General features: G+C 43.9%; 1 protein-coding gene across 6 annotated transcripts in view; it reads right to left on the bottom strand.

Annotated features, from left to right (window-relative positions):
- RGL1 (ral guanine nucleotide dissociation stimulator like 1) overlaps positions 1–27,972 on the bottom strand; it is a 133,264-nt gene that overhangs the window by 3,390 nt on the left and 101,902 nt on the right. For all 6 annotated transcript variants that reach the window (XM_053391086.1, XM_053391087.1, XM_053391082.1 and 3 more), the window contains 13 exons: positions 25,945–26,129; positions 21,977–22,089; positions 18,411–18,626; positions 17,435–17,538; positions 16,600–16,684; positions 14,277–14,366; positions 13,313–13,399; positions 12,091–12,123; positions 11,164–11,285; positions 7,176–7,265; positions 5,148–5,334; positions 2,435–2,689; positions 702–816 (listed from right to left, as the gene is read on the bottom strand). In XM_053391086.1, coding sequence (XP_053247061.1) covers positions 702–816; positions 2,435–2,689; positions 5,148–5,334; positions 7,176–7,265; positions 11,164–11,285; positions 12,091–12,123; positions 13,313–13,399; positions 14,277–14,366; positions 16,600–16,684; positions 17,435–17,538; positions 18,411–18,626; positions 21,977–22,089; positions 25,945–26,129 — 1,682 coding nt within the window. The remainder of the gene's footprint in view (positions 1–701; positions 817–2,434; positions 2,690–5,147; positions 5,335–7,175; positions 7,266–11,163; positions 11,286–12,090; positions 12,124–13,312; positions 13,400–14,276; positions 14,367–16,599; positions 16,685–17,434; positions 17,539–18,410; positions 18,627–21,976; positions 22,090–25,944; positions 26,130–27,972) is intronic.

The raw sequence follows: 27,972 nt of genomic DNA on the forward strand, positions 1-27,972 counted from the left end.
CCATTGTGGTCAGAACTCTTGCAGCCTATCTAGCTTCAACCCTCACCCTGGTGGCTCCTCTTTTCTTTGAATGAGCAAGCTGTGCCCTCCGTCCCTGCCAATGGCAACCCATTCATTTTGTCTTGCAGAACTTGCCCATTGTGAAAAGGGGGCCTGCCTGCCTGTGAAATCATTGCTCCTGCTCTCAACCCCTAGACATCGCTAGCTGGTGACTTAAGAGGTATCACAAGCAGTGAGAAGCAAGAGACTGAATGAGAAGAGCTCCTGCTTTCCTTAGTGTTTGTCTCTGATTCTCCCCACCCCACCTTCTCTTACTGTTTCTAGGGAAGGGAGCTTCACAATTCTCCAGTCAAGGCTATACCTACTTTTGAGGTGATGGAATAGAACATGTAGGCAAACCCTTTGCCTCTTCTCACCTGCATAATCTGTAATTAGCTATGTTTCTTGGGGCACAGCACAATCTTTTACATTGATTGATCAGCTCTGGAGCTCTCCTTGATAAGAAACCTTGAGCAAGTATTAGATGCACCATAAAAAGAACATTCATCCTATCAAGGATATAAGTACAGAGTGGATAAGTGCATCATTTTAGACCAGGGGCAACACATTCTGGTGTGCATCTGTCATGTAGGAGTGGTGTAGTGCAGACCCTCCTCTACCTTCGGCATAAGGCAGCATCCACAAGGTGCTGTTTTCCTTACCTTTGTCCTCAGAGATGACCTGCACAAGTTCATAATCCTCTGCAGGATCAGACTCCAGATTGTGTTTCAGCATCGCTCTCTGGATGACGGCAGGAGTCTTGTCTTGGCTAGTCAACTGGGAAAAAGTTTACATTAAGGCCGGCATACTCTCAGAAGAAGAATTTAATTATCTGTTCCCTATTATCAGCACACAAGGTATTAAAATGACTGTTTCTGAAATGAAATATCAGCTATGGCTTAAACCTTCAGATGGCAGTGACCTGTGACAACACTTTGTTGAGAAGAAAAGATCGCATCCCAGTGTAGACGCTCTCGTCCCCACAAACAAGTCTGTTTCCGGAGCCAGTGCTTATGGAAGGATATGACATCAATCTGGCTCTTCACTGTTCAAACAAATGCTTACCAAACTATGGCAGGAAAGTGTGGTTTGGGAAATTAAGTCACCTTGTTGGAGGTGGGGGGAACCTTCGGCCCACAGACCAAATGTGGCCCATCAAGTCTCCCCATTTAGTTCACAAGGTCATTTCCCCCCTAATCACACCTATTATATGTGACAACACACACAGAGCAGGCAGGGATGTCATTGGGTCCTATGACTGAAAAGCAGGCTTGAACTCCCTGCACACCAGCTGATGAGTTCAAGCCTGCTTGCATACCATGCCCCGCCCCTGTTCACTCACCTGTCCATCACCTGTCACAGCTAGCCTGGGGGGTGGCGAGAAGCAAAATTCTGGCCCACAAGGCCAAAACGGTTCCCAATCCCTGCTGTACATTATCCATTCCCCCTATATTCTGTCGTTTTGTGGACACTGGTGTAATCCCATGCAGCAGGATTTCCCAGCAGCATGGCCACTACCTGGAAAGCACAGTCCCAGCCCGGAGTCCTGACTGAGAGAGCAAAGGGAAAGGCCAGCTGCTGAGTGGGATATTCTGCAACTGCCCCCAAGATCTCTTGTGTTGGGGGGTGGCGGCTATGGGTACATGTGAGGCTTCCAGTTTCACTCTAGGGAAAACACAGCATCCAAGGTCTCTGAAAAACTGGCCCAGGCCAGTTTCTGACTAATTAGAAAACACTAATTATCTCTTAGATTTTTATCTAACCTCTCTTCTGTTAAGTGGCTTTGTTCAGCAAGCAGAGCTTGGTTCTGTGCACAGAAGAGGGAATGCCTTCCTCGGTGGCTGCTGTGGAAACTCCTTTTAAGATGCAGCTTTCTATGGACTCCAGACTGCTGGTTCACCATTTTTGGGGATGATGATGATGTAGTAATAGTAGCAGTAGCAGCAGTAGTTTCCTGCCCTTCATCTTAGGTCGGTTCACAGCACAATCACAAAATGTTTGTTAAAAGAGCTTGAAAATACACATAGCAACTTTGCTCCTCAAGGGGAGAGAGAAAAAGATTTGACTTTTTTGCTTTCTCAGTTCTGTTGCCACCAATCAGCTGGAGCTGGCACCAGGCAAGGAGACTTTTTTTAATGGAACGTGCAGCAAAGTTATACCTGATCAACAAATGCAGACAGAACGTCTTAGTTTGAGTTAAGCACAGAATGTAGGGACATAAGGAGCTGCCTTTTACAGAGTCCGGCTGCTGGTCCATCCAGTTCTCCAAGGTTTTGGAAGGGAGTCTTATCCAGCCCTGCCTAGAGATGCCAGGAATTGAACTGGGGCTATTTGCATGAAAAGCACGTGCTCCACCACTGACTGGGCGGAAAGCGACCCGACACTCATTACCTACCATGATGCTCTTGTACATATTGCCATTATTGTCTTCTACACTGATGCGAATGATGCAGGTGTCTTCGTTCTGCTGATTGTAAACGGGAGGCGAGACTGTTGAGGTAATGGAGGTGACTGAGATGGAGCGTTTGTGCATTCTGGGGTTGCTGGCCAGTAAAGGAGGAGAGGAGAGGGCATTGGTGAAGGATGACAACCCTGATGAAGACGTGTCCATCGAGTGGATAGAGGAACAAGAGGAGGAGGATTCAGAGAGCTAAGGGGGAAATCACAAAATAAGAATATTCATTTTACTAACGTTTGATGTTAAGGACCTGTTCAAAAACCACAACTTGTGGAGCGGTTAGCAAGAACAGATCTGAGGTTCCTGCCCTTTGCTTCACACTGAATGTCAGAGGTAATGACTACCACTGGAAAATCCATGTACTTTGGAAAGCAGGATCTCCCTGTGTAAGCATTTCCTTGTATGTGCAGTGAAAGGGGACAGAGCATAAGTCTGGGATCCACTCCAGTTCAGGGCAGAAGTATCATCTGAAAAAGGGCATGGGTTTCCAGAAATACAGAAAATGGGTGGTGCCACATATTAGAGACCCCATCTCATTGTGGTCCCATAATATACTGCATGAGACGTTCTGTGTGCCATGTTTTAGTGTACGGCACAAAAATGGCAAGCAGAAATGAGAGAGCACTATTTTCATGGTGTTCCTTGATCATTCCAGGTTTGTTGTGGGTTTTTTTTTCTTTTTGTTTCAACTGAGGCAGCTATGGTCAACCTGTGGGCCCTCCAGATGCTGCTGGACTATTGGATTTGTAGCTGGTTGACTGACTAAACCCAAAGAGTGCTCACAAATGGTTCTTCACCATCCTGGGGGGGAAAGTGACAAGTGATGCAGGTTCTGTCATGGGCCCATTGTTCAACATCTTTATAAACAACTTGGATGAAGGAATTCAGGGGGTGCTCATCAAATTTACAGAAGAGACCAAACTGGGAGGGGTAGCTAATGCCACAGAAGACAGAATCGGGATTCAAGGTGACCTTAACAGATTGGAGAACTGGGCCCAAACTAACAGAATGAATTTCAATAGGACAAGTGTCAGGTTCTGCACTTAGGCAGGAAGAACCAGATACACAAATATAAGATGTGGGACACTTGGCTTATTAGCAATACATATGAAAAGGATCTAGGGGTCTGAATAGACCACAAACTTAACATCGGTCAACAGTGTGATGCAGCAGGAAAAAAAGCTAATGCTATTCTAGACTGCATCAACGTAAGTCTATGTCCAGATGAAGGGAAGTGTTAGTCCTTCACACCTGGAGTCCTGTGTCCAGCTCTGGGCCCCACAGTTTAAGAAGGATATTGGCAAACTGGAACTTGTGCCGAGGAGGGTGACCAAAATGATCCAGGGTCTGGAAACCAAGTCTTATAAAGAATGCTGGAGGGAGTTGGGTATGTTTAGCCTGGAGGAGAGGAGATATGATAGACATCATCAAATATCTCAAGGGCTGTCACATGGAAGATGGAGCAAGGGTAGGACTTGAACCAATGGCTTCACGTTACATGAAAGACGATTCCAAGTAATCTTCAGGAAGAACTTGATGATGGTAAGAGTTTTTCAACAGAGGACTCTCCCATGAGAAGTGGGCTTTCCTTCCTTCTATTTTAAAAATGTCACTGCTCTTACCAACAAGTTTATGGGAATTTAGTAGGCTCTGTAAAAATGCTTTCCTGCCAACCCATCTAATGAGGGAATATCACCATTTTCTTTAGTAGATGGAAAGTTTACACTGACCTTCTGTTCTTCTAAGATGAAGGGAGAAATGATTACTGAGCCCTTTAGACCTATATCTCTAATTACCATTCATATTAAACTTTTGCCTGGAGAAGAGCCATTACAGAAGCTAAGACGGCTTTTGGATTTATATAATTATCCAATAATTAGAAACTATCAACGCTGTATGTACCCATTAAAGGGCACTGCAAATTTCTTTCCTGCATTTAGAAGAGCAGGCCAGCAGATGGCAGCAGATTCAAAGATGTTTTGGAAGCATGTATATTTATCTTGCAAAGGAGCTCTCCCACTGCAGGAGAGCATCTTGCACAGGTCTTTAGGGGTTTCAGTAGGCATGGCTTTGTATATAGCTGGAAACTTAGCCATTGTCCATAAAAACAGAAGCCTTAGAGTTTCCCCAGGGCTCAACTATTTGAGGCTCTTTCATAAATTTTACAATGCCACAAGGTGCGCAGCAAAAAAAGTTGGGGTGGGATTGAGACAAGGAGAAAGACGATGGAAGCAAGAGAAAACAGGGGAATTCAGCACTGTCCATTCAGTTACGCAGAGGGTGGCCTACACACCATGCCTCTAAAGCACCTTTGATGAGTCCCGAGAAACGTCTTCCAAATCAGGGGTGGCTGAAGCATTTTGGCTTGGGGGACACATGCAGATGCAAAAGCCCACCCTTGAAGAGCCACATGCAGGCAGAGAGCATGGACAAAACATAAAGCAGCATCCCATCACAGTCGGTGTGGCCTCTCTGCAGTTCCTTCAACCACACACTGACTGACAAACATGAACAGACACCGCTCTCACACAGGCACCACAGCGGCAGAGATTTAAACCTCTCCCCTCAGCCCAGTGCTGTTTTGAGGGGAAGGCTCACCACCCCGCTAGAAATTAAGAGCGGTCTTCTCTGGACATTGGCAAATACATACTTTCTTCTGGGGCTCATCAGGAGTGTCTGTGGGAGAGATGCAGATGTCCTCAGTCTCTGAATGGTTGGAATCACAAGACGATACGCTGACGGAATCCATGCTTTCACCGGAGCTCCCGCTTGGCGTGGACTTGGGCTGCTCTTTGGTCGGGGTGCTGTTGGCAATTAGGTCAGATCCCAGAAATAACCTGGCGAAAAGCAAGTGAGGAAATGAAAGGGCACCAAGTGCTGGGGGGAAGTAGAGATGCTGAACACGTCTAAGGTATCCTCAGATAACTCCACCCATAAAGCAGATACTGCTATTACGCACAAGCCCTTGTATCTCCAAACAGTACATTCAGAAGTGAGATTTAATATGGTGTGAACTGAAGCCCTATAGAACAGGCCTGTACAACTGGTGGCCTACTAGGCCAGAGACATTCTCCTCAACAAACCATCAGTATCACACTCAAAGGGGAAAAAACTTGTTTTTAGGTGACACTGAACTCCAGCTAGACTTAATCATATCTGTTAAGATTCAAACTGTGTCTGTTGGAGATGTAAAGTTATGAATACATACATTCTGGTCATCCCCTAAAATGAGATTGTTCTGGAGTGTTGTATTAGGTGAAACTGACTGCATTGCAGGATATACTCTGCCAATAAATCCACTACTGAGTTTTGTAAAAGATCATGTCCTCTTAGAACACAGAGAAATGATAACATGCCCATATGGCAATTGGTTATAATAATTGCAGGAAAATCAATGCTCCTGCACTAGATGATTGCATTATTGTGGTCTAGAAAGGTGTCCAAATGATAAGATAGATTATGAGAAGCGAGACAATGTGACAGTTGATTTATTGAAAAACTGAGTGTAATGAAACAAGGAAATACAGAATCATTACTGGGAACACTGTAGAATAAGCTAAATCCCAGACTCTTCACCAAACAAAGAAAATCTGTAAAAATGGCTATTTTCCTCGCCTCCTGTAATTAAACATAGGCACTATGCATCTTCAGTTTATTCTTCATTTGCTAAAACCATTTTTGTAAAAGAAATAACAACTTATGGCCTACCGGGCAAAATGCAGTCCAGCCCTGCCAGCTGTACATGGTGCCTTGCCAAGAAGCCTTGACAACCATCCTGGTTTCTCTGCAGTTCCCAGCAGGTAGAAAACAGGAGTTTTATTGAGCCCCTGAAGGGCTGTGGGAGGCTTGGTGAGTCACAAAGCATGTCTCATGTTCACTGAGAAAATGGCAAAAGACTTCTGTGGGTGTTTACACAACTGGGCCTCAAAACGCCAAGATTCCCAAAATGTTTTTAACTCAAGGTTTCCTCTTCTTCAAGCAGATTTTGTGCATTAGGACATTGCCTCTTGGATCAATCAAGTGAGAGCACAAGCCAGCTACAGTTACGCACCATTATGGAAGGCTGTTGTTTCAGCAAAGACATTTTAGTCACATCATCACCACCATCATTTGAGATGATTAATCAATTACAATGCTCAATTAAAGCTGCATATGCAGCAAGGTGCAGCACAGGTAAGGGAAATTCCTGATTACTGTAATTGGGGGACATTTTTGATCCCTTAATTCAATGAATTGATGTTGCAGTTCTATTTTTTAAAGCCCCCTTATGTGAAGGGAGAGTTAAACACAGGCTTAAAGCAGTGGGATTTTAAAGTGCTGAAACTTGGATGCATGATGGCCTTGGTTTTGAAAATTTTTCAAAATGCAGGTCCTTCCTAGCCTCAGATGCATGGGTGAAGGCTTGTTTTTTAAATGGAATTAAGTACATGTGAGTAACTTGATGATTCTATAAGCTACACCATAGTTTAGCACAGATGCACAAGGCTTGTTCTTTGGCTACAGGCTGTGGTTAAGGAGGAGGGAGCTGAACCATGATCCCAGAAACCAAACCTTAGCTTAGCTGCCACATCACACCAGGCTAAAGGAAGGTGTGAGGGAGCTCCTCTCTGGAGGTGAGGGGGGTTATTCATAGTGCTGTTCACCCAAGCCCACACCAACGCCCTCAATCCATACTCACAGGCTAAGCCTCTTCACCATGCTCTTCCGAGGTTTTGGTGATGTGGTCGTTGTGTCAACAGCTGCCTCCACCTCACAGGAGAGGGCATAGCTGCAAAATGGAGGTCACTTTGGAGTCAGGACTACATTAAAATCTTGCTAAACGTGAAATAAAGTACCTGAATCAAAGCAACGTTTTGGCTATGCATGATTATTATTTAATAAATTTGTATACTGCCCTTCATCCATAGATCTCAGGATGGTTTACAGCATAAAAATGCAAGATAAAAATACAAATTACATAATAAAAACAAAAAGAAAACAATTACTCTTATTAAAATTACTTAAGGCAAATGGCATAAATACTGAGTTGCATTTTTTTTGCTGCACAGTAATTCCTTTTATTATGCACTTCATCTAAACAAACTAGGACACGTTCTCTGGGGTCTAAGTTAAAAGTTAGCCAGGGTGGTATGTAACCATGTGATCCATCATAACCCTATGGGGAGTAGATATCAATGTGGCCAGGGCAGAGTGGGAGCAGCTATGTAGCTGATCAAGGTAAGATGTGAATGAGCACAGGCAGGTATCAGGAAGAGATCAGGACCAGTCTGGGTACCCATGCACACCACAGACATTATTGGATGAGTTTATAAAATAGTATCTAAAACTTACTAGATACTGTACCATACACAGATAAAAGTAAACAAGTCCCTACTTGTAGGCTCACAATCCAAATTTTAAAAAATGGCACGAAAGTGGGGGAAGGAAAACTACACGTGAGCAAAGCTAAAAGGAACACAGGGAGTAATAAGAAGAAAAGGTAGTCTCCACAGTAGCTAAGCCACATGTTATACATGGGTTGTAAGTTGTCATAGGTGCTGGCTGACCATCCTTGGCTCAGATGACTGTTGGCTAATAGTAAAAAACTACAGATTTTACTTTAGTGAGCCATTTCAGAATTAACAAAGGAATGTTAATGTGTCCTGATGGCTTAGAATCTACCCTTTAGATGGTAACACTACTCCAAACTACAGGGAGGAGCAGAAAATGTTTGGAGCCACATTCACAGTAGATAGAGAAAGAGGTGGAAGTGCAGCCTTGCAGCAGCTGCATAAGTTTATCTCTAATAAACTAGTGCAATATGAGCAGCTTTGTTGCCTGATGCAGAAGAATCTACTGGTTTCCAATTACAGATGGCTGGATCATTCTTACTTCCAGTCCATAGCATATTTTGCATATGTTCATTGATAAGTCTGTTCCAGTGGCGTAGCGTGGGGGGTGCCAGGGGTGCCGGCCGCACCGGGCGCAACATCTGGGGGGGCGCGAGTCCAGAGGGAAGGGACAAGCAATCGAGGCTTGGTTGGGGTGGGGGGTCCTCGTCTCCGTTTGGCCGGCCCCCCTCAAGGAAGCGGGAACCTCTCCAAGGCGCAGTGCGCCGCCGGTTGAGGGAAAAGAGCAGCAGCAAAGCCGGGAGGAGGAGGAGGAGGTGGAGGCGCCGCCTGCCGCAGGATCCGATCCAAGCCTGCTAATCGCTTGCTGGGAATTAAGTGCCTCAAAGAGGCAAAGGAAGAGGTGGAGCTGCTGGCCCGGCCGGGAGGAAGCTGGAGAGAGCAGCGCACCTGGGCGCGGCGAGGTTGGGTAGGTGCGCCCTGGCTGGCTAGCCGCCTCCCGGGCTCAGTGCCTCCATGACCCCTCCAGCGGCGATGGGAGAGATGGGGGGGGGTCTGGAGCAGCCCCGGCTGGCCTGCTCCTGCTTCTCCCCCGCCTCCTTCCCGTTGCCTTGATCTCATCCGGATCAGGGACGAAACACGCCCATCCTTCGCTACTCCTTGTCGGGTCACTGCTTCATTTCTCCAGGGAGAGAGAGAGGAGAGGTGCCGGGGATTGCCAAGCGCACGTGACGCAAAGGGCCTGCCCACACGCAGGCTGAGCTCCGCGTGGCGGGGGCGGAGGGAGGCGCTCTGCACATGCTTAGGAGGCGCTCGCTCTTTCCGAAGAAGGACCCGGCTACTGGATCAAGGCCACAAGGGCCCATCTAGAGTGGCCAAGCAGACGCGTCAATGAGAAGCACTCAAAGCAGGACCGGGGCACAAGAGCGCTCTTCCTTCCTGAACTATAGAGCTCAGGTATTTAGGAGCAAGCTGGCTCTGCCCATAGGGAGGAAAAGCACTCTGTGCAAGCTCAGAAAACCCACGCTACGCCACTTCGCACTCGCAGCTCTCTGCCCCTACCTGGCTCACTCTCTCTCTCTCACTGCAGTGCTGGCTGTGCGAATCCGATCCGAGCTGCCGGGTCGCCGCCCACTGTGGAGGGGGACCTGCCCTGGCCTGCTCTATAGGGGGATCTATGGGGGACCCTGCTGTAAAGGGGGATCTATTAGGACCCTGCTCTAAATGGGATCTATGCAGTGGCGTAGCGTGGGGGGTGCAGGGGGGGCCGGCCGCACCGGGCGCAACATCTGGGGGTTAGGGCAAATCCACGGGTTAGGGGGCGCAAATTACTTGCCTTGCCCCGGGTGCTGACAACCCACGCTACGCCACTGGTCTGTTCCATCCCATTTTTGCATCAATCTGATTTTTTAAAAATCTGTAAGAAAATCCTTATTTAAATACTATTTTTTTTATTTATTTATCCTAAAATATGATTTAGTTCTTATAAAGAACAACAATTTCAAGTGTCATATTCTTTGAGCTGAGAACTGTATTGTAACATCCAACAATAATTACAATCTGATCTAGATTCAGGTAGGGAGCCATGTTGGTCTGACGCAGTCAAAATAAATAAAAAAATTAAATTAAAAAATTGTCCAGTAGCATCTTAGAGACCAACTAAGTTTGTTCTTGGTGTAAGCTTTCGTGTGCATGATAGACTGAAACAGAAGTCACCAGACCCTTATATAGAGTGGGAGGGTGGGGTGGGGTTTTTATCAGAAGGGTAGTAGGAGATGGGTGATTGACTCAATGGGTATGGTAAACCTGTTGATGGCTGTTATACAAGGGTCTGGTGACTTCTGTTTCAGTGTATCTGAAGAAGAGTGCATGCACACAAAAGCTTATACCTGGAACAAATTTAGTTGGTCTCTAAGGTGCTACTGGACAATTTATTTATTTATTTATTTATTTAAATTTATTTTGACTACAGTCTGATCTGTGTATTGGTCTGGGAGGTATGAATATGGCTAGTTCACTTTAAAATGCAGAGTGAACAAAATCGTCCTCCATCACTACTTTGAATACGTTTTGTTTGCTTGCTTGCAAATAAAACAAATTACAAAGCCACTATAAGGCTCTAGTGCTCTTTCATCCAGACTAAACCCAGTAGTGCTACCCCTGGAACATTTCCACTTGGTGAAATGGGAGTACAAGTACACTCCTCTTACGAATATAAGGTAAAAAAGGTAAAGGTAAAAGACCCCTGGACGGTTAAGTCCCGTTGTATTTGACTATGGGGTTACGGCGCTCATCTCGCTTTCAGGCCAAGGGAGACAGCTTTCCAGGTCATGTGGGCAGCATGACTAAACCGCTTCTGGTGCAACGGAACACCGTATTGGAAACCAGAGCGCATGGAAACGCCGTTTACTTTCCTGCCACAGCGGTACCTATTTATCTACTTGCACAGGCGTGCTTTCAAACTGAAGGTTGGCAGGAATTGGGGCAAAGCAATGGGAGCTCACCCCGTCACAGGGATTTGAACTGCTGACCTTCCAATCGGCAAGCCCAAGAGGCTCAGTGGGTTAGATCACAGCGCCACCTGCGTCCCTTACAAATATATGGATACCAGAGCCAGACAAGTACCATGTATGCACATTTCCAAGTTCTTACATTGCCATGTACTTTCACCAGTGTTTTACAAACATATATTTGCTCTGCTATCTTTTATGATGGATGGGAACACCACACACAGACAGACAGACAGACAGACAGACAGACAGACAGACAGGAGAGAGAGAGAGAGAGAGAGAGATGGATGGGGAGAGGAATCTACCATATAGAAATGTTTCACCTCACCTTTCTTCCTCTGTTAAATGCCGCTGTTTCTTGAACCACTGAATGAATTTTCTGTCTGAAGTCATGCAATAACTATTGCAGGAAGATTGTAAGAGCTTAATCTGAGCAATCACTTCAAACTCCTGAAAAAGGAAATAAAATAATTAGACTATTAATAAGGGAACAAAGTTAAACACAGAGTTGCTAACAGACCAGAGTGGCAGAAAACTACAGGACAATCAGAGAAGTTAAAGATGGCACGACACAGATTCACCTGCAATAGCATGCAGCCTGGTTTTGAAAGGTGCCCACACTCTGCTGCTTCAACACAATGAATGGACCTAAGGGGGCACTCTGTGCTGCACAGGCTCTGCTGAAGCGCTGTACAGTGTATGTGGGGTTTTACGAGAGGTCAGCCAGACTCTGGCAAGCAATGCAAGCTTCCTCCAGGGCTTCCCCCCAACACTGGAGCTACAAAGCAAGAGGGATGATCCTTAGCTCCAAGCAGGGGCAGAGGCGAGGTGCAAGCAGAGAGCCAAAACTAATTTAAATACAATAATCCAAAATCCACTTTAAACATTGGAACACACACACCCCTCCAAATGCTGTTTTTTGTTTTTGTTTTTTTTAATGTTACGCGTGCCCTGAATATCTTCAGTGATGTCTTCCTAACACAGCAAAACTTAATTTATAGGAAGCATCTGAAGAGATTTTTCTTTGTGTAGCTAATCAGAACAGAATGGAGTGGGGGGGGGGGAGCACTCAATTGCTTTCAAAGGTTTGGATTAGGAGGAAGTTTCCCAGCTGTGTATGATGTCCCCTGAAGGCTGCCTTGCAGTTCCATTTGCAAGTTTATCTAGTTGTGTCACCTCCTGCCTGCCTCTGAAGCCAAAAAGAGGATGAGGTGCAGATCAGCCAGGGAACACAGTAAAGAAAAAGCAAACTTACCCGCCTTCTCTTTTCAAAATTTATTAGCCCTCCCTGCAAGAAACAGAGAGAGGAAGGATTAGTTTCAAAATCCATTTGTCTATATGTTCTCAATTTAATAATTATACAGTTTTTAACAGTAAAATAGCTGCTTTCAAATATATTTTGCTATAGGATCACATCTTTTCCTTGCTTTTCAAAAGGACTAATCTTTCAAGCCCTCCAGATATGGTTGGACTACAACTCCCATCATCCCTGGGGCTACAGGAAGAGGGCACCATACTGGCCACTCCAATAGGCCACCAACTGAAAGTCTTGTCGTCACCTCCTTCAGTCGCTTGACCCTGAGCTAGCCTGGTGGTTCTGTGGACAATATCATAGTCCCTGCTCTGAAGAAAAGTCCTGGAGCTGCACCCTCCCTCCATTACACTACTGGTAAAGCTCCTATGTCAGGGCAGTTCAACAGGAGGCCCAACATTTGACCCGGTTGCTCTGCCTTCCCAAAGCTGGGGAGGGAGGCATGAGGGCTGTGACAGGGTCCTGGAGTCCTCCCTCCTTCTTCCCAAAGCCTAATTAGTGCTTTCCCAGCTTTGGGAAGGAGGTGGGAGACCTCTACGATCCTGCCAGAGCATCACACCTGGTGCCTGGTGCCTACTTAGTAGGCTTTGGGGAGGCAGCGTGAGGGCTGGGGAGGAGCCATTAAATGTGGGGCTCACTCCACTGCACCCTCACGTGACATGGCAGTGTGCGACCTGCGGGTTCTGGATTGAAGTACTATTGCAGCCCACTTGGTAGGAATAGTTGGGCCGCCGTGCTCTGTGTGGAGATGCTGGTTCTCACAAACACGGCCTTCATATGAAGGGAGACTGGCTGCAGGGTTCCAGGTGGGAGCCCACAGCCTGCAATGCTCAGGTGAGGACAATTATCCATGTGAACTGGCTCCTGAGTATTTCTACCTTAATGTGGATACTATTATTCTGTAGATTTCAGAAGAACTCAGCTTTCAGAATAATATTTCACAAGAGTATTCCAACTAAGTAATTTACATATAATCCAGGACACCCATATTCCTACATTTTTGATGTAGAGTATGGTTGGGAGAACTCCCCACTTTAAATTCCATTTGATAGCAATCTCCAATTATTTCCTCTGCTTCTGGCATTTCTCCCCCCCAAATGAAACCCACACAGCTATTAGGAATCACGTTCAGAAAGCAGGCTGGGGGGTCTGTTGTGTAACCTACCTCCACGTAGTCCTGAAGAGCTGTGTCAAGCATTGTCAGGTCAGTCAGAAAAGTACCAAGATAAGGAACAGTGCCTTGCATCACACCCTGCACAGGATGACAGCAGAAACAAGTCACCCATCTTTCCTTACTTCTACCCAAGACAGCAGTGGGGAATCTATGGCCATTCAGATATTCTTGAACTCCAACTCTCAAGAGCTCCAGCCAATGGCCGAGGTAATGATTGGAGTATAGTGGTTGAAAAGCTCTATTCCAAGGAAGCTTGTCAACCATTCTACATCTTTTCATGAAGATCACCTGATAAGCTTTGCAGGAACCCAAGGTTGCACAGATTATAGGTTGAGAACCTCTGCAATACAGCAAAATACCAACTGCCTGAAGACTTAAAAGGCAAGAGCTGAGTTTCCAAACAGTGTCTGGTGTCATTTCAACATAAGCTGACTGTGATCAATGCCTCCTCCCACATCAGATTTTAAATGCACTGTACTATAAAATAATCTTGGTCCCAGAGTATATGTTTTAACTTCTGAGGCTTATCTTAATTTATTTGTTTTAAACAAAATACTAGTTCTGACTTGTTTCCCAAGGGGATGGTTTCCAATCCTGGCTTGCTCTCAAATTGCAGCTTAAATCAACCACATTTCCCTGAGTTCTGATGTCACAGGGAGCTGTGGTTTAAAAGCAGGAGGTTTCAATCTTCTCCCAGGCATGGAAGAGGAAGAAACAGGACAAAATGCATGTGAGCCCAAGGATTGGGAAGGCTCATTCATGAAATGAAAACACTCGTTTTCAATTTCATCTAAACCCAAACCATTATATTCGCATCAGGACTAGGAGATTTCCAAGACTGTTTTTGCAATCGCTCTATTTTTATATTCTTCAGAAAAGGGCACCTTCTGCTCTAAATCTTAATTTCTTAATATTATGATTATCTCATAGAGAAAATGAAAGGGAGAAGGCTCACCATATCTTTCTGCAGTTGAAGCCTCCTCTGAGTTCTCTTCTGGTTCTCTTTCACGCTGCTGTCCAAATTTGCAAATTTAGACGTTCCTTCCTGTAGTGTGAAAAGGGCAAGTAACGAAAGAGGCTACGAAACAGGCTTGCAAACATTTCTCATACCAATTGCAAACTTATGTACTGTTCTCTCAAGTCCAGAAAACATTGCTTACTGCTGGAAAAAAAGTGAAAGAAAGAGGTTCAAAAATCTTTGTTTCCTGGCATTGTGAAGGAAAATGTTCCAAAATGCCATAAGCTTGTTTGCAAAATATTTATAGGCCAGTTCCTGAGTCCTGCCAATCTCCCATCTTCTCCAAGTCAAACACATCTGGACTACAACTTTCTCACTTCTAAACACTTAACATTTTCTCTCTTCTTAAACATCTTGTTCCTAACTTACTTTAAAATATGTTCTAATAAACATCTCCCCTATTATATAATGCTGTATTAAGAAAAAGCACCAGTTTCTTGTACACTTGCACTGGGATATGATGACTAATATCTCTGTCTGCTGACTAACAAGGAGACAGTCAGGAAATGAAAATGCTTGCTTTTACATTCCAGCAACTGCAGCCCTGGAGAGCACTTTCCCAATAACTGCATGAATGGAAGCCATATTTCACAACACTTTTTGGACTTCTGGCGCAGGCTGATTAACCTATTGCCATTGTTCCCTAGGCTGCTTTGATGTGCAATTGTAGGGGTCAGCAACCTGACACTGCTTCTCAGATGCCCTCCCTGAAAACAAAGGTTCCGATGTGGGTCTTTCTCCAACATCTCCCACAATGGATATTGGAGAAAATAATTCGTTTAGCTTCTCTACTTCATTCAGAATGGAGCTCTTCTAACTCACCCAGTTTTCATTATATGATAAGCTTGCATACATTAGTTTTGCTTTTAGCAGATCCTTGTCTGTAGCATTTTTTTAACATCCAATTTAACATCCAGTTAACATCCAAAGTACCACTAAGTGCTTCAGACCCCTGCTTTAGTTCAGGGTGCCTTGAACAAGCCCAGAACCCCTTAAAAATGCCCCATTTTGTTTCATGATTCATCTGAATTCACCGCACACCACAATTTTTATGGCTTCCTTCACACTATTATGTAACTATGTTGTTATCCTTTGGATGGTTCCACACCTTCTCTAATCCATGGTATAAATTAAAGTTTAAATAACTTACAAACATGTCATAGAATCCTAGTATTGTGGCGTTGGAAGGGACTCTGAGGGTCATCTAGTCCAACCCCCTCTCTCCTTCAACTTTATTTTAATGAAGCCTCTCATTTTTGTGAATTTCCTTCCACTGAAATTAAATGAAACTTTGCTGGCCTTCCTGGGCAATTTTCTATTCATTATAAACTGAAGTTCAGAGTACTGTGATCACTATTTCCAAGCATTCTGGTGACACTTAACATTTCCAGATTCTGGACACAACTCAATATTAATTTATGGGTCACCACTTCTATTATCTCTATAGCTAACTGCTGCAAGGTATAATTATCATATCAAAAAAAGCTGTCTCTTTGCCATGATCTGAATCCACATGTACCTGGTTAATATTTTCACATTCTGCCTCCACATCAAGCTCAAAATTGTTCTCAGAGCTTGGGCTGTGTATGTGTGCATGTTTTAAGTACTCAATTTCTTATTTGAATAGGTATTTCTAGACACAGTGATTTTGCAATTAGTTTTGTTCCTCCTAAAATTTTTAATTTATTGTACTCAATACTCTTGTTGACATGTAGAGTAACACTTCTGCCAATGCAGCTTTTTCCCCATAGATTTCCCATCCATCTAATTGATTATAGTCTTTCCAACAGGTTTCTGATATTAAAAGAAAAAACATATTCATAAAATAGCTCACTAAGGCTTCCAAGCATTAGTTTACACATCCATATTTTGTCAACCTTTGCATATGAGTTTTCCTATGGTACATATCTCTGAATATTCCACTGGCTTTCCATGGTTTCTGGGTGCTTGTCAATATCTTCCATCCCATCTCAGTTGAATAGAATAGAAAACTGAGACCATCCCCTTTAAGGGATTAGTTATCCCAAATCAGTCACATTTCAGATTTTGTTGTTGGCTTTCCCCATGGTCACAGATTAACAGCCACTCTCTGACCTTTATGATGGTAAATATCAGAGGTCTGGCTCCATTTTGATCCAAGTGGAGCCCATCACATTTGTACATTTTAGCGGGGGGGGGGGGGGGGGAGCTGAGAGCAGTGCTCACAAGGTTTTAAAAAGCAGTGTTTTAGTGCACCACTGAGATATCCACTACTTCTCACCCGCATTAGCAACTCCCGGCTTGTCAAATAGTTGTCGTGATCCGAGAAAATTTCTGACAGTTCCTCAAACATCAACATCCTGTCCCTGTGCAGAAAAGAAACTGATTGAAAACTGAGGTTTTCAGATATCCCAAAACAAATTAAAAGCGAAACGTGTTGAGATTAGACTGTGGTGCTACTGTTGTCTTGTCAGAACCTGAGCCCGTGGCTGGACTTGGGACACAAAAGGAGATGGCTGTGAAAGATTTGTGACCACAGATTGTCTCCTGTTTTCTTAAAAGTTTGTAATAGCACCCACTGGGGATGGGCTCCAATTCATAGCACACTGTTGTGTGAAGGGTGTGTGGGTTAATCCTGCTCTCCATGAACTTTTCCTGATGAAGATCCTCAACCGTTACAGGGGGAAACTTACAGGTACCAGCCACAGATATTTGAAGGTCTTGCCTATTCCCTTTCTCAATCTGGGCACTGGAGGGATGTCAGATCGGGGTTCAGCTCGTATGCCACCATCTCCCAACTCTGGTCAGGGGAAGGAACTGCAGGAAACCGACCACATTATGCAAGGGAGCTTCCTTGTCCTAACTAGCCAGCCTGGAGCAGGCAATATTCTCCCTATAGAGATTTCTAGGCTAGGCATTTTCACTAATCTGCATAATTAGGAGGACTGTTCTTGAGGCTATTGGACAACTTTGCCTCTCACACCCTGTCGCCTCCTCCTGGACCCTCTAATCAACTGTGGAGGAACTGGGCATGAGACCCGCACACTGAAGCAGCAAGATCAACAACAATTAACAAGGTTGCTCTCCATTGCAAAGAAGAGGTGGGAAAGTCTTACTTTGCGACACATGCCCAGCTCTTCTTTAACCGATAGATGGAATTCGATTGTAGTGCTGAAACAATGGCCCTCAAGGAGGAAAAATTCTTCAGGATCCTACATTCCTGCAGAAGAGGTGGTTAAGAAACAGAAGAGGGTTAAATATCAATTATTACACACCGATGGGTGATTTCCTGTTTTAGGATATGGCAGCTGCTGTAAATTCTTCCTGCTAAAACCACCTGAACAAATATTGAGCACTTTAAGGAGAGAGAGTGTGTCTCCCTGGCCCTTTCCAGCATCTAAAAATAAGCTTTAATGTAGATTTTGGCACCTTGTTCTTGTTTTCTTCACTTTTAACTTTTGGTGTGTGTGTGGCAATGGTGTTGATTCAGTTTAATAGTTTCCAGCTCTTCCAGTTATAAGATTAGTAAAAGTGGGCCTCTATGTCCAAGCTGAAGAGAACTAAAGAGCATTTATTCAAAAACATATTCACATCACTGTTTCCTGTGGAGGCTTTCGTGTTACTTTTAAGTCACACAACACTCTTCATCATTAAATAAATCCAAACTCTTCTAAATAGAAGTTTCTGGGCATGGAAAAGCATGGAACCCAAAAAGCTACCCAAAAAGCAAATTTGGCTGACAAATGCTAATTCAGCATACTTCCCTTGATGGCTAGCATACTGCCATTTATAGTCTCGCCATATAGACTTAGGTGGTGGCTTTGGGATGGCATGGGGTAACCATATGGGATGCCTTTGATGAATAGGGAAAGGATGGACAAACAGAAATGTGATTATTAACTACTATTACTACTACTACTACAACTTCCAAAGCTACCCTAGAGTAGAAGAACAAAAAAACGAAAACAAAAACATTTGCTTAGCATTAATGAAAATATTAAAGCAAAAGATCCATGGCACTGATGTTTCCCATAATGAAGACAGATTATTTCCTTTTCCCAGGGAGACAGTTTGTACAAAATGCATATTTACATGTGCAATATTGATCCATTTCTCTATGATCTTGGCTCGCTGTTGTGTTTTCAACTCTTTTCCATTCAAGATGGTCCTGACAACACATTTGGTCACCGAATTGAACTGGGCAATGGTGGCTCTGATGGTGGGGGCCAAGTGCTTGTTCTCTTTCTTATCCCTCTGAGACCAGATGCAGCCCAGGCAGTGATGGGGCACCACTCTTTTAAACAGTTTCTACAACAACACAAAATACATATTATCAGCACAATATTATTCATAATCCCCACTGAAATGCACATCTGCAAAGCTGAACACAGGGTTTAGTGAGCAGGGAGAGGCTGTGGCAGAGAGAAGTCCAGAATTAAGGCAGAGGCAGGAGAGGAGGGAGGCCAGGAGGCAGAGAGGAGTCAGGCTGGTGAAGAAGCCAGGGGGTCTCCCCATCCTGCGGCAACAAGCTCCCCTCCCCCCTGGTCTCCCAGGACCAGATGAGGTATGAAGAGGGAGGAGCAGGGACAGGTGCGTTGGCTAGTCTCAGGCTGCTTGGGAAGGACCCGCGGGAGGAGCAGATTTAGGCAGCTGTGGGAAGGCTGCCTCATAGGGGCAAGACCTACAGAGAAGACTCTGGCGTTCTTGAGTTGACCTTGTTTCTTCTAATAAATAACTCCACTCTGTGTGATTTATTCCTGACAAACACTCTTGACACACCCTCTTGACAGTAGGAAAGGATCACATTCACTGCTCCACCCCCTTTTTGATTCTGGTTCCACCCATCTCCACCACGTGTCCCCACACAAAAAATGTTGCACACAATAGAATGTAGTAGCACTGTGGCTGAAAGAGGTTCACCTCCCTGGCTTTAAACAGCTTTTCTGCCATGGCAAAGTGACAATGGGGGTTCAGTTATGCAATTCCAGGAATTATGTATACACCCAAACCTTTGTTTGGAGCAGCATTTCCCACTAATGGAGAGATAAGACACTGTTCAGTTTAGAAAGAAGTTTGACTCTTTAGCAGTGGGAAAATCAGTTTGGTTTGCCACATTCAGTCTTATTTTTATTTTTTTCTCAGCCATTTTTGTCTGAATTACTCCATTATTAGTGAAACAAGCTACATTTTCTAAACATTCCAAAAAGTAAATCTGGAATCTAAATGCCAAGCTGGGTCCTATCTGATATCAATTAAACAATAGTTCGACAGATGGAATTCCATGTACCATTTTCATTCCGCCCACCAGCACTGAGAAGTGGATGGCCAAATTGCTTTGGTATGGAATCAGATAAGTATTTTGAACCTGCAGAAGCAGACCAGACTTCTACCAGTCTGCTTTCATAAACATTTTGATGCTTTCAATTGGCCATACATGAGAAGAATTAGGTCATCTATTGAGTTTGGTCATCTATTGAGGGCTCATTCATTAGTCAGAAGTACAACAGTACCAAAGGAAGGAAGCAAACATCTATTTCCAAGTGACAAACAGCTCCAAATTGTGGTCTGCTGCTTTGGAAGCTCAAACTATGGTTTTATATTATGTTTGAATTTAGCTATCATCTGTTAATATGCTGTGGCATACCTGTATTACCATATTGGCCCAAATGTAAGCCACCCTTCCCCCCCCCCAAATTCCGACTGTGAAAAGTTAAAGTGCGATTTAAATTAGCAACCTCACAAAAATTGGCTTTTATGGTATCGCTGCTGAAACAGACATATGGTAAAACGGGTGTGAGTGCCTGCAGAATTTTAAGGGAGCAGCTTGTATTCGGGTATTGCCTTCCCCCCCCCCTTGAATTTTAAAGGTGCGGCTTATATTCGGGTGCAGCTTATATCTGGGCCAATACGGTATTTTGCAGCTATTTCGATTACAGTGGTACCTCGGGTTACATACGCTTCAAGTTACATACGCTTCAGGTTACAGACTCCACTAACCCAAAAATAGTGCTTCAGGTTAAGAACTTTGCTTCAGGATAAAAACAGAAATTGTGCTCCGGCGGCGCGGCAGCAGCAGGAGGCCCCATTAGCTAAAGTGGTGCTTCAGGTTAAGAACAGTTTGAGGTTAAGTACGGACCTCCAGAACGAATTAAGTACTTAACCCGAGGTACCACTGTACTTTTTTGCTTCCAGTTCATGGGCAACTTGTAACCCACAGGAGCTGGCATCCATTGCAGCTGGCAGGGCAGAAGTCAGGAAGGCCTCCAAAGGCGTACCCAGAGCCAATGTGCTCATTTTGTCCCCATTCTCCTCCCAGCTAAGTGCTATGATGGAAGCACTGAGACCAAGGAGGAGGAGGAATATGGCAGCCAGTGCCGGTGCCCCTGGAGTGGCTGCAAGGGAGAAGGCAGGCTGGCAGGGGCTGGCTGAGGGCAGACTGAGGGGGGGGAAGTGGACTAATGCCCTCCACTGCTAGTAACCTAGTACAACTTTATGTCTATGAACACGATGCAAGATGAATATCACAAAGTCATAGAATCATAGACTTGTAAGAGTTGGAAGAGACCACGAGGGTCATCTAGTCCAACCCTCTAAAATTCAGGACTCTTTTGCCCAACGTGAGGCTTGTACCTACAATCTGTGAGATTAAGAATCTCATACTCTACCAGCTAAACTATCCCATTTACAGTACTTGCTTTACCATTTAACTAGAAAAATAGAACAAAAATGAATTTTTGCAAAGAAATAAAGAAATAAAATTGACTCCCTGCATATTTTCAGTTACAGAAAGTTAGATTTTTTATGTTGAAATTTTAATATAGAAGATAGATATCTGAAGACTGGAATCAAAATTTGACATTGAAATTTACCTATAGCATGCCAATTGCACTTGTCCTGATGGACCCTGACAGTTGACTGCTACTGCAAAAAAATTGAATGTCTAATGCTGTTGCTGAGCATTTTTTTTTTTTAATGTACCAAATAATAGACATTTGGAGAGTATTCACTAACAAAACTCACAGAGGACCCTGAGGAAAATTTGGAGGGCAAAGTTGTTTAGGCTCTGACAATTGCAAACAATAAAGCCATCTCAGCACACACAAAACAACATGGCAGACATGTAATTGGAAGTAATCTAAGAGCCCACTTCCCCATGAGGTCAAGTTCACTAAGGACCAATTCTACCTGCATTTTAGTAAGCAAGTGAAGGGCTCAGAATTGTCTTCAGTCCAAAGAAGGAAAACGGCCAGTGCTTGCAATTAGGTCTAAGGGGTCAAAGGCTACAAGAAAAGGAACCACCAGATGGTAAAAGCCTTTGATGATTGAGGAATTGACTTTATTGAATCATAGAATCATAGAGTTGGAAGAGACCACAAGGGCCATTGAGTCCAACCCCCTGCCAAGCAGGAAACACCATCAGAGCACTCCTGACATATGGTTGTTAAGCCTCTGCTTAAAGACCTCCAAAGAAGGAGACTCCACCCACCAGCTCAAGACAACACAATGAGAAAGCACAGCTGTCCCAAGTTGTGGGAACAGATTAGGAACTGTCTCCTTCCTGATCTAACAGTGTAGCCTGGGATGAGTCCAGCAGGAATTTGTGCCTTCTCCACAGCACACATTTCAGAATCACGTTCTGAAGCATATGTTATACTTACAGCATCCATGTAGGTTAGCTGCTCTGCCACAAGGTCTTCTGGGAAAGAAGAGAACTCTTCTGATCCACTCATCTCCATTTTTTCTTCAAGGGCAAAGGTGTCATGAATCCCATCTGTCCAGAATATAATAATACTGTGAGATGCAGCAAAACATCACCTACTAAACCTCTTTTATGGAGGCCCAAAGGAAGCTGGGACCCTGTTATGCTGAGTATATACGGAGACAAAAAGCAAGCATAAGGTTTCAATAACTGAAAGACAGAATGGGAAAGAAAAGTCCAGAACCAATTGTAGGCAAAAGGATTCTGCTTTAATGATATTTGGAAAGAATGCATGAAAAGTCCACAGTTAAATTGTTCACAATTTGTATGCACTTTTACATAAAATACTCATTTTTCCAGGCTTCTTTCTGGAAAATACACATTTTCAATGTAAAATATATTTTTTGTGAACACTTTCTTGCACATTAAAAGGTGCACTGCAAAATTGAGAGAAGGACACAGTCCAACTGGGATTTATGCTCTAATTTGTAAATACATTTGGGAATGTGGATTGTATTGGTCCGCTGTAATAAGTGAACCAAACATAGCCTCGTACATCCCCAGCATAGCCCTGAGCCGTTTGGCACAGCATGCTACAAAATAATAATGATAACCTCCGCCTTATGTTGAAGCAGGAGAATCTCGTGGGGAGCCTGAACATCAGAAGGGCAGATAAAAGATTGTGACAGAAGGGCTAGGAATCTCCTGCACTAAGGACACATTATCTTACTAAAATGGACTTGGGCCAGAAGAAAACAGACTTTCTTTTGTTAAGTCCAAAAAATCATTTCAGAGAGGGTGGAGATTCAGTAAATCCTTGCCTCTAAGCCATATATTTCAGAAGAGGTTAACTATAGGAACTGATTATGTTATTTATTTATCACATTTTGATCCCACTCTTCTTTCAACCGATATTACTATTATTATTAATTTACCCACCCTAAGGTCCTAAGAACAGGTCACAACACTTTAAAACACAACATTTTAAAAGTCTGAAACAAGTGAAAAGCATTTAACCATGAACTTTTCTGATTTTATATTCATAATAATGCTGTAAGTCGTTTTTATACTACAAATGTTCCAAGGTTATTTTTGTCCCACTTTTTGTTGCAGTACAGTGCAAGAGTGCCCTTCTAGACAGCCATGAGATGTATTGCAGAACTAATAAAGCGGAATGATGTGTGGATGGTTTAGTACAGTACAAGCATAGGCAAACTCGGCCCTCCAGATGTTTTGGGACTACAACTCCCACCATCCCTAGCTAACAGGACCAGTGGTCAGGGATGATGGTAGTTGATTTGGTATAAATCTATCACTAATCCACTACTATTATATCACTGACATGTTGCAGAATACACCTGCAAATGTGTGAAAATGGTAAAGGACAAAAAGGCTCTTAGTGTAATTCTTTATTGTGGGGTAGGAACATCTATCCCTCAGCACCCCACCTCCTCTCACAGAACCCCCCCCCCCGTCTCCAAACAATTTCCATCGCGGTTGGTTCTATGCTTCATTCACCTCTCAGAGTTGAGTAAACCTTGTTCAGGTGGGTCAGTGTGCAGAATGTCTTACTTGAAGTACCAGCCCTGAAGTTCCAGGGCAAGAGGCAAAAAAGATCCTAAAAAGGTCCAACCATGAGATTTGTTGGAGCCCATGACCAGCATCAAGCAAGCTATTTGGCCCAACACTTGCCCAAACCCAGTGGAATTTAAAACTTCCTCCCCTCCCTCCTTTGAATAGCTTTAACCATCACCCCCCCCTCCATCTACACCCACATCCCATCACAAGCTGCTTGGGAAACTCCCCTCAATTTCAGAAGCAGCACATCATGTGGCGAGGGACTGGGGGCCGCTGTTCAAGGAAAACTAATATTTTGAAAGGCCCCCACCCCAAGAATTAGTTGCACATAGATTTGGAGCCTGGCCTGTGTTGCATAGACTGCCTAAGCTGACAGTCTCTTCTAATATTTTAGAAACGTGTATCATTAAATAAACGAGTTCCAGTTATGCACAATGGTGGGAGAGAGGGTGCCATTGCTTTTTTGTGATAGAAGCACAAACATCTAATAAAAACAACAACAACAACACAAGCAGCTTCAATCTTTCCCCCAAACTATCGGCACTCTTATTTTATTGTTACTTTTCTAACAATATTATTCCTTTAAGTGTTCAATATCTGGATGGATTGTCCTCCCTGAAACATCGGCAGCTCAGCTGAGAAATGCTTAAATCTTTTCATGGGGAAATTAGAGACAAGGCTTCTGTACCTGGGAGGTTCTGTGGGAACCATTGCTCAGCCTGTGAATATCTAATTATAGACCTTGGTATTTAGACTTCCTTTGTTTGATCCGCTGGAACCAGATCCAGAAAAGAACATAATTAGACACAAATTAGCAACACTTGTAGGCTCTGGAATTTCTGATGAGAAGAACCATTTAGGTATGATGCAGTCAGCCTTAAAAAATAAAAATAAAAAGGATAATAAATGGATAATAGCAATTTGGCGCCACAGCTGATTAACAGCGTAATTTGGTCATAATTTCTGGAACATTCAAGTAGGTGAGGTTTAAAGGGGCTCAGAAGAGCTGATCCTTATTGTATTGTTTTCTTATCTTGCATTGTCGCTTCCTGTCCACTTCCTGCCGCCTTTCTGCGAAAGCCGGTCACTGAAATGGTTGCGTTCATTGCACAGGTTTCAATAGCCTTCTAGCAATGCTAATTTTTGCCCATAGGAAACCTTCTGTCTCGGGAGATGGGGAAGGCTATTTGTCAGGCTTGTCACAGTGCATAGCATTCCAGTGTCACTACTATTCACAATTGTTCCAGTGGGCCCTTTGACCTGGTAACATAAATTTTCCCTTTGTCCTTGGCTGTTACCAATGCACCACTCAGATAGGAAAAAACAACCACTGACACTTCCTTTGTCATGACAGCAGCTAAGGAAAGATGTTTCATGACACAAATGCCATCGCTGAAAAAAGCTGGCTTGATCACAGGAAAGTAACATTAGAAGGCTCTTTCAGAAGTGAAAAATCTGTGCATTGAGTCAAGGGTCGCTGTGGTCTAAACCACTGAGCCTCTTGGGGCTGCCGCATCGAAAGGTTGGCAGTTTGAATCCCCATGATGGGGTGAGCTCCCGTTGCTCTGTCCCAGCTCCTGCTAGTTCAAAAGCAAGTAGATAGGTACCCACTGCAGCAGGAAGGTAAACGGCATTTCTGTACACTCTGGCACTCACCACGGTGTCCTGTTGCCAGAAGTGCTTTAGTCCTGCTGGCCACATGACCTGGAAAGCTGTCTGTGAACAAACGCTGGCTTCCTCAGCCTGAAGTGAGATGAGCACCACACTCCACAGTTGCCTTTGACTAGACTTAACCATCCAGGGGTCCTTTACCTTACCTTTACCTACATGCCAACATCTCCAGCATGGAATTTTGAACTGGCGTTTATAATTTTCAATGATGAAGGAACACAAGGCAAATGACTTGGTGGTGAGTGCTTGAGTTCCTTCTTCTTTGGTGACACTTGTGGCAGAGTAAAGTAGTTGTACATTAACACAGTCTTAGCAGTGAGTCCGTAAGTGACCGTGGAGTCCAATTCTGGATCCACACATCCTTCCACAGTGGGGACATTGGTTTCCAGGTGGGAGTTGATCATGGTGAGGATTTGCCAAACATGCCTTCCTCTTTGCTCATTTCTCCCTTTTGTCCTGAGTTGGTGCTTCTTCAAAATCCCTGATGCCTTGGGTTGAGGGCTATTCTCCAGTTGAGTTCCTACCTCTCATTGAACAACAGCAGATAACTTAGATTCACTAAGCATATAGTGCAAAGTATACAATCCTCTTGGCCACTGTAATCCTATTGATCCCAAAGCTGTCCAAACATATGCAGCATGTAATTATTTATTTGTAACATTCCAGGATAATACTTACTGTTTTTCACCAGCTCTTGCTTCTGAAACTGCTCCAACAGGTGTCGTGCCCTTCTTTCTGGGTCCGAGCCCGGCATGACCCGAGTCAAATAATCCAAAAGTTTTCTCAAACAAAAGTAATGGGGTGGCTCTTGGAAGTCTTCGGAGCACTGGTCTAACCAGGCTCTCAAGATGGAGGCTATGGCGCTGGAAAGAAGCACATTGGACAAGGTTAGATTCACCATCAGGGTTCTCGGGCTGTATTCCAATAAACTTGCACAAGAACAGTAATAACAGTGCATCCGGAGCTCTGATAAATTACCGGGGAGCAGGTGGTGGCAAGCTGCCAGCTAGGCCCTCAGGCAATCAGTCCTGCACTTCCCATTTCCATCAGTGGAACAATTTGACTAAAGATTTGTTCTCTCTTTTTTCCCCAACTGACCACTAAAAAAATAATACAGTAATGTAAATCTAACTGACTCACAGTGGTACCCAGCAGCCCCTCAGAGTTTGCCCCACAATGGCTAAAATGAGTTTTAAAACTAAAGACATCCCTATGCAAATATGAGGGAATGTGTCCTTGAATTCTGATGGTGCTTCTTGCTTGCCTGGATGGAGAGGTGCCTGGATGCCTACGTCTTACTTCTGTGTGACTTGAAGGTAAAAAGGTGAGAGTCACATCCATTGCTCTGCATGCTGGCATATGACCCCCAGAATGCTGCCCCAGACTGAAAAAGACTCCCTGCAACTGCAAGCTGTAATGAAAGTCATGACATTTAAATCGTAACAAAACTGTTTGCAGTTTACACAGGCCCCTACAGGCACTTTCCAATGAAAATGAGTAAGGGAGGTGCTGAAAGAACTTCCCATTCTCTTCTCATGCAACACTAATCGTTTAAGCTCTACTGTCACACTATACAGCATTTTTTCTTCAGTATCTTCATGCTATATATAATTCCCAAAAATTTAGACTAAATATCATTCTGGATATCAAGGAAAGGCTTGTCCAAAGTTTCCCATCAGAACTAAGGTTTAAATCCCTTGTGTAACTATCCATAATAATAGAAGCATTCAATGTACAGGTATACTTATAGTAAGCAAGCAGAACTAAACCCAAAAGGCTGACATTTCTTGTTATTTTTAGAACAAGGACCACGGTACAAAAGCAAGAGCCTTACAAAACACATAGCTTTAAATATTTTAAACTCAAGAGCTCTCCCTTGCAAGGGAAAGGAAAAAAGCACTAGTCAAACAAGGAGCACATCAGCAAGAGGATGGGGAGTGTTTCACACATGTCCCCTTTCTGAATGGAAAGGCAGGAAATGATCTGTAGGAGTGGCTCAGCTTTTGCTCTCTGACAGAAAGCCCTCATGAGCCTGGGATCCATCAGATCCCATTCTGAAGACATTATGTCAGAAGGAGGGACGAAGGAAAGCTATCCCCATGTAATTCCAGCTTCCCCAACTCACAGTGAGAGGGGGCTAAATTTAAAGGGAGGGGTATTCAAGGCTACATCCTTGAGGGGTTTTTTAAATTTTCATTTAGAAAATGGAATAGAGAGCCTCCAGACCTTTTACTTACTGTGATACCAGTCAGTCAGATTTTTACTGTTTGTAATCAATGGCCATTATGATATAAATAACACAAAAACAAGCAAGAGAAGCCAAGAATAAGTTAAAACATACCAGCTTTCAGGACTGCAAATTTTCAAAACTAAAATTCCCCAACGCAATTAGATTTTGAAAATCACCTTGGCAGTCAACACTGTTTTGGTTCAAAAAAGTAGCGCAGGCAGAGGATAGATCATTCCAGTTGCTGGAAACAACACCAGCCTCTGGCTCTTTGGTCCTGCTGCTCCCCTTTGCTGAACAATCTGAGACCTTGACCTTGAAAGTGTTTCCTCAACTTGTTTTGGACTTAGAATGATTATCTGTGTGTGACCTTGGCTTGTTGAGACTCTGCTGCACCTGGGACCAGGCTTTCCTGGCTAAGCGTTTTGGTAAGAGGTTGAATTTCCTTGGATAAAGGAAGGCACCCTTGAAACCTGACA

This window comes from Podarcis raffonei, chromosome 6 (genome assembly GCF_027172205.1).
Source record: "Podarcis raffonei isolate rPodRaf1 chromosome 6, rPodRaf1.pri, whole genome shotgun sequence".
Lineage (NCBI taxonomy): Eukaryota > Metazoa > Chordata > Lepidosauria > Squamata > Lacertidae > Podarcis > Podarcis raffonei.